This window comes from Apium graveolens, chromosome 5 (genome assembly GCF_009905375.1).
Source record: "Apium graveolens cultivar Ventura chromosome 5, ASM990537v1, whole genome shotgun sequence".
Classification (NCBI taxonomy): domain Eukaryota; kingdom Viridiplantae; phylum Streptophyta; class Magnoliopsida; order Apiales; family Apiaceae; genus Apium; species Apium graveolens.
The window spans coordinates 60073110-60079575 of NC_133651.1; the positions used below are offsets into that span (position 1 = coordinate 60073110).

General features: G+C 35.6%; 1 protein-coding gene and 1 long non-coding RNA gene across 3 annotated transcripts; both read right to left on the bottom strand.

Moving 5' to 3' along the window:
• Nucleotides 1-2624, bottom strand: LOC141724069 (uncharacterized). Of its 2 annotated transcripts, XR_012576465.1 has the most exons (4): nucleotides 2330-2624; nucleotides 1954-2243; nucleotides 625-1197; nucleotides 1-502 (listed from the first exon to the last, which is right to left on the bottom strand). It is a non-coding gene; the product is annotated as an uncharacterized LOC141724069 (long non-coding RNA). The 2 variants fall into 2 exon arrangements; XR_012576464.1 differs by having other exon boundaries at nucleotides 1-1197; nucleotides 2330-2617.
• A 1716-nt stretch (nucleotides 2625-4340) lies between these two features.
• On the bottom strand, nucleotides 4341-5563 carry LOC141661424 (desiccation protectant protein Lea14 homolog). The gene is made up of 2 exons (XM_074468435.1): nucleotides 5187-5563; nucleotides 4341-4813 (listed from the first exon to the last, which is right to left on the bottom strand). The coding sequence occupies exons 1-2, from the start codon at nucleotides 5390-5392 to the stop codon at nucleotides 4363-4365; spliced, it is 657 nt and encodes a 218-aa protein (XP_074324536.1). The 5' UTR covers nucleotides 5393-5563; the 3' UTR covers nucleotides 4341-4362.
• Nucleotides 5564-6466: the final 903 nt, after the last annotated feature.

Below are 6466 nucleotides of genomic sequence, written 5' to 3' on the forward strand. Positions count from 1 at the left end.
TTATTTTGATAATAAAACTCACACTCAACGCACTTTGTATATATATTAAATAGAGCATACAACAGATTTTCTTTCACAGGCTTCAGCCTTTTTATCTCTCTGGAGCTACAGCTCTTTTCTTTTACTCTTACAATTTACTTAGTACATAATATTACACAGAGGGTGCCTTATTTATAGGTTTAAGACTTAGAGTTTACATCATGCCTTACATCATGCCTTAATTAATACTACAGCCTACAAACTAGACTATCCGATCAGCAACAATTTTATCTTCTAGTATGACCAGATTACCATGCAGGCTCCTAAAGATTGTCAAACTACAGACCACCATTTTTCATGGGATAATTAATTAACAACCAGCTTCCAGCTTTGCATTTCTACTAATAATTCTTCTAGATAGCCACCTTCTTTGACTTTTTTTGTTCTTTTGAAATTTCACAGCTGCAGTGATTCTCTCATTGATTTCTCCAACTGGTTCATGCATGCACCTTCAACTCCATAGCTGTATTACTATTAATGTGATTCTTATTTTCTTTCATTCATATTACTCCAAGAAGTTAATTATATTAATAATGAATCTAAAAGAGTTTGAAATTCTAACATAATACTCCTCGCAGACCATACCCGATATATTTCTACAGGGCAAGTGTTTCCCTTGGAAACCTGTAGAAAGAACACAATGTCAGCCGTTGGATTTAAATACGGAGCACGCGCTCTGGTTTCATACCCTCGGGTATGATTGCCGCCTTGTCTAGCATGCTAAACTGGTTAGTATGTAAAATCTTGACATCAGAAATATCCCTTTCTTTATCCTCAATCTCGTGTAGCTTCATATGGTCATCCGGTAATGTCAAGCTTCTGTTTTTAATTGCAACTGCTATTACTTGAAAAATCTTGATGATAGGGTTGCTGGCAAGGGGTTGGATGCGGTAGAAAGGCTTTCCCAGTGCAAGGGATTAGCTCCTTTGGGATTGAGCTTGCAAGGGATTGAGCTCCTTTGGGATCTTTAGCATCGAACTGATCTGCACCGAGTGCAGGAAGAGATCCTTTAAGTCCGCCAGCACCAAGCGCCATTAGACATAGAGATACATAAAACATAAGAGCGTCTACACCTATGATGCAAGAAGACTTTTCGGCGCCACAAGCATCAGGTTGCAAGTTATCAGAATACGCTTGGATGGTTAGCAGTATTAGACCCTGTAACAGAAAGTTAATAAAAGCTTATTAGTCTTTGACATTCTTGCATGGCATATGCCTGACTTAAAAGGGCTCGACATGAATATGGACCGAAAAAAGAGAACAAAGATAGATAGGTGAAAGCAAAAGATAAAAACATCTAAACATATGATGGCCAAGAAGAAGATAAAATTTTTGAATTATATAACTTGGAGACAGGAGGACTATTTCAACATATATTTCGACCGCAAATCCATTACCATGACTACCAAGATCAATGGTGTTGCAGGTTGACATGTGAGGGTCATGTAAGGTGACCGAATGATAAGCATAGTCTATATCATTCCATCGATGATACGATTAAAAACAAAATATACTGATCTATTCAGTCACGATACGATCCTGAACTAATGTGAAACATAAGCACATCATTGATGCAAATCAAAAGATCCCGAAATCCCGGATGACCACAGCTGGATCGCAATGCAAATGGATGATCAATGGTTAAGTTTCCGCAGTAAGATCGACATGCATTCGGATGACCATAGCTTAAAGCTAGCGGAAATAGTACTAACAATGCATGAGAAACAGTAATAATGGTGAAAAAGTTGTGAGCCTTTTTAGAATCTAAAGCAAGTTTAGCCAAAAATGCTTCTCTAGCAGTATCAGATTTCTCTGTGGCATACTTTTCTGCTAGATCCTCCAAGTGTGCCTGAATACAGTGATATATCGCAAGAATACAGAAAAATTTGAAACAGAAAAAAGAAAAAAGAAAACCTGTTGTTACAAAATGCGAATATGGGTATTGAATCCTCTGCAAGCTCCACACCGAGGATGCTTCTACTATCCGAAACTTGTTCAGGGTTGCGGGGCTTGAACAATGACTTGCAGAGAGAGTAGGAAAGCTTAAACTGATGGTGCTTGAAAGAATTAGATAGCTCTTGCAAGAACTTGTATACTTTCTTCAGAAGCAAATGCAAAGTTGTGTGTGGTCCACACTATAGATAACTAGCTGAGAACCAGAGTCAAGACTCTGCAATTCGCCAACGGCAAACTGTATCATCTTACTGTATACATATAAAAGTAGAGTAAATATCAGGAGAGAGTATGAAAACAGAAGCAGTAGAAAAAGCAAGAGAAAATAGAGCCTGACCCTCAATTGCAAGATGGAAAAGCACATGGAAATCATCTCGCCCCAATAATTTTTGGCTTGCAACCCTAAACTGTAGAGAGCAAAGGGTCAACTTCGGGATTATAACCGGGACTATCACAGTTACTGTATGAAGAGATGGGAGATGAGAGAAGAGAGGAAAGATGAGAACCAGGAGTATCACCGTCACTGTATGAAGAGTGGAGAGATGAGAGAAGAGAGAAGAGAGAAAGATGAATGATGAGACTGCAAAATTATGCAAGGCAGCAGCAAAAGAAGAAAGCAGTGCAAAACACGGGTAAATAATGTGAGAATAGGAGGGCAGCATCGTAAATTCAGTTAAGCAGTGGTAAATTCTATAAAAACAGGAGGGCAGTTAAGTATTTTGAGGTAGCATGCGAGAGTTGCTTATGATGCACTTGCGAAAGTTGTGGGGTGTTACCATGCATTCTTGTGTTGCCAGGTAGCTCATACTCTTGGCATTGTGTTAGGTTAAACTTTCCTTAATACATTAGTGTAGACGAAATGATAGTTTATTTTGGCTGAAAAGTTGTAATCTGTTATCTGAAACGCAAGAAGTGTAAATAGATCAGTATATTTTGTTTTTAATCGTATCATCGATCGACTAAATCAGCAAATTTTTAATTATTTCTATGTTCGTTCATTTTGGATTATTCATTCTTTGGTACTTATTAAATTTTCTATTTCTCAAAAAATCAAAAATCAAAAATAATTATAATTTGTATTTGTCCCCCGTTAAAAATTAGTGCATTCTATATCTTGGTAGTTGAACTAATCTTTTGGAGCATTCTTGGATATTAGTAGAGTCAATAATAGTTGGGATAGTTGATCATTAATTTACAGAGTGTGGGATATTGGTCAGTATTTTAAGAAGTCATTATAAGTAGTTGAGTTTCTTCATGGATCTTTGTATTCCCAACTACTACAGTGTTAGTCACTTATTTATATACTTAATCTTTCAGCAAAATAAAAGTCTAAAAAGTTTGTTCACAAGTATTTTGGTATCTATTATTCTGGTGCTTAATTTGCCACATAATATCATAGCCTGGTTGATAATAGGGTGTTTGTTGAGATATTTTATCATTCAAGTTTCCAGTAAGGTGTTTGTCATTTGTACCCAATAAACGGTGGAGGCAACTCAACTCAGGTTGTAGTTGAAAAGCTGGTATGAGATATTTATGGTTATTATAAGCTGTGTATGGAGGCTTATTTATAAGATGAGGACTTGTGGGAGCTTATCTCTGGTGCGGAAACTGTAATTTCAAAAAATACACCTCAAAATGGAGATTTAAGCCGAAAATGGAGGATCAAGTGTGGGAAGGCTCTACTTATTTTGAGGACTACAAAAAGTAAAGATCACATTAGCATGTTTGTGATATAAATTCACCAAAGAAAGTGTATATGGGAGACACTCGAAAGATTATTTACTCAGAAGAACACAATGAGGCTGCAATTTTTGCAAAAAAATATGCTTTCGATGTGGAAAAGAAGGACATTTCATGTGTGATTGTCGTATCAGGGTGATCTGTTCTCGATATGGCAAACCAGGTTATTTGAAGAAGTTTTGTCGAGGAAGGATACATGGGGAAGAGGCAAATATAACCCATGAAGTCGAGGAGTCTGGTGTTGACAGTGGTGATATGTAGTGGGACAATGCTTCTCTATTAAAGTTATTGATCAACAAATGGATGTGGCTTCTACAATGCAAGAAATAGAGGTTACCAATTTCATTGATTATAAGGAGTGGATAGTTGATTCACGATGCTCTCACCACACACTACGCCATAAGTGACCTGATGCAATGCCTAGCTACTATTACAATAGGCCCGAAAAGTATTACAATAGGTCTATTATAACATTAGGAGGTGTTACACTTGAGAGCATTACATCAGGCCCCTATTGTAACACTTTAGCTATCAATTGTAATTGTAGTTGTTGTTAATTACATAATATTGTTATACTAAAACAGAAGTTGGCCTGTTGTTCCAAAATGTATACAAAGTTTAGTTGTAGTATTAGGATCGTGAAAGTCTCATAATTAGGCTTTGAAAAGAAGCAATTTTGTTTCCCAAAATATATTTTTGAACATTATCTAACACATTTAGACATGCTTTTGTGCAAAAAATAATTGTTGATGTTCCCAACAACAATAACAAGCGGACAGTCATGCAAGTTGATAGATCAGAGAAAGTAGGAATTTTGATCACGCCTTCATTCCAAATCGAAATTGTAATATTTCCTGTAACTGGGACATCCAAGACAAAATTGATTACCAACTCGTAGTCAATGTGAAAATTTAAGACAAAATTGATTCCCAGCTCATAATCGATGTCCAAATCTGCAGCAATGTCTTTAGCGAAACTTAGCAGCACACTATGCGGCACCTCCAATTCAACATCCAGTACAACTGTATCGTTCCCCTTAAGCGAACCTCTCAGGTCTGGAGTTGATCCTGAAGCTATATCCCTGAATCCAACATAATAAACCAAATTAAATGAGCAACACCAATCCGCGTCAAGCCAGTTATTCCGCAAGAAAAATCTCTTTTAGTTATTATTCCTAGTAACTTTTCAGGTTGTAATTAATATTTTTCTTCTTATATGCATTCTTCAAAATCTCATTTTTAATTAGGATAAACAGAATGTATTAGTACTTAAATATAAGATGAAATACTACTTTATCAACAAAGATTAAGCTAGATATCATGATGTACCAAGTCTGCTTCCAAATGAAAATTTGACGGCTAAAGGTCTTGTAAATAAGATTTGGGTATATGTGGGTAAGTATAGTTGATGGTAACTTAAAATAATGAAAATGAGAAGGGAAAACAATAACAAACCTGTTGGCAGTTTTAAGAGTGTAAGAGATCTCAGAAATGGGGATAGGAATAGTATATGGATTAGTAACAGAAACCTTAGCATTGTAAGTGATGTAATCCAGGCTCACATCTTTCAAACCCACATGAATCAACTTCGCTTCCGGTTTCCCCGTCTCCGCCGTCTTCTCAATCACCAACTCTTCGGCCGTATCTACCAATGCTGCCATTTACCCTTCTCCTCCAAATCAACAAGAGAAAGCTATTTAAGTGTATGAAAATATGTAGCTGGTTCTACATGCATGATCAATATCTTATAGATTTATAGATGTAAAGTATTTTGAGGTAGCATGTGAGAGTTGCTTATGATGTATGTACGATTGTTGTGGGGTTGTTATCATGCATTCTTGTGTTTCTAGGTAGCTCATACTCTTGGCATTGTGTTATGTTAAACTTTCCTTAATACATAGCGTAGACGAAAGGACAGTTTGTTTTGGCTGAAAAGTTATAATCTGTTATCTGAAACGCAAGAAGTGTAAATAGATCAATATATTTTGTTTTTAATTGTATCATCGATCGACTAAATCAGTAAATTTTTAATTATTTCTATGTTCTTTCATTTTGTATTATTCATTTTTTGGTACTTATTAAATTTTCTATTTCTCAAAAAATCACAAATCAAAAATATTTATAATTTGTATTCGACCCCTGTTAAAAATTAGTGCATCCTATTTCTTGATAGTTGAACTAGTCTTTTGGAGTCAATAAACATTCTTGGAAATTAGTAGAGTCAATAATAGTTGGGATAGTTGATCATTAATTTACAGAGTGTGGGATATTGGTCAGTATTTTTAGATGTCGTTATATAAGTAGTTGAGTTTCTTCATAAATCTGTGTATTCCCAACTATTATAGTGCTAGTCACTTATTTATATACTTAATCTTTCAGCAAAATAAAAGTCTAAAAAGTTTGTTAACAAGCATATTGGTATCTATTATTCTGGTGCTTATTTGTCACATAATATCATAGCATGGTTGATAACAGGGTGTTTCTTGAGATATTTTATCATTCAAGTTGCCAGTAAGGTGTGTGTTATTTGTACCCAATAAACAGTGGAGGCAATTCAACTCAGGTTGCAGTTGAAAAGCTAGTATGAGATAAATAAATATGGTTATTATAAGTTATGTATGGAGGCTTATTTATAAGGTGAGGACTTATGGGAGCTTATATCTGGTACGGAAACTGTAATTTCAAAAGATACACCTCAAAATGGAGATTTACTCTGAAAATCGAGGATCAAGTGC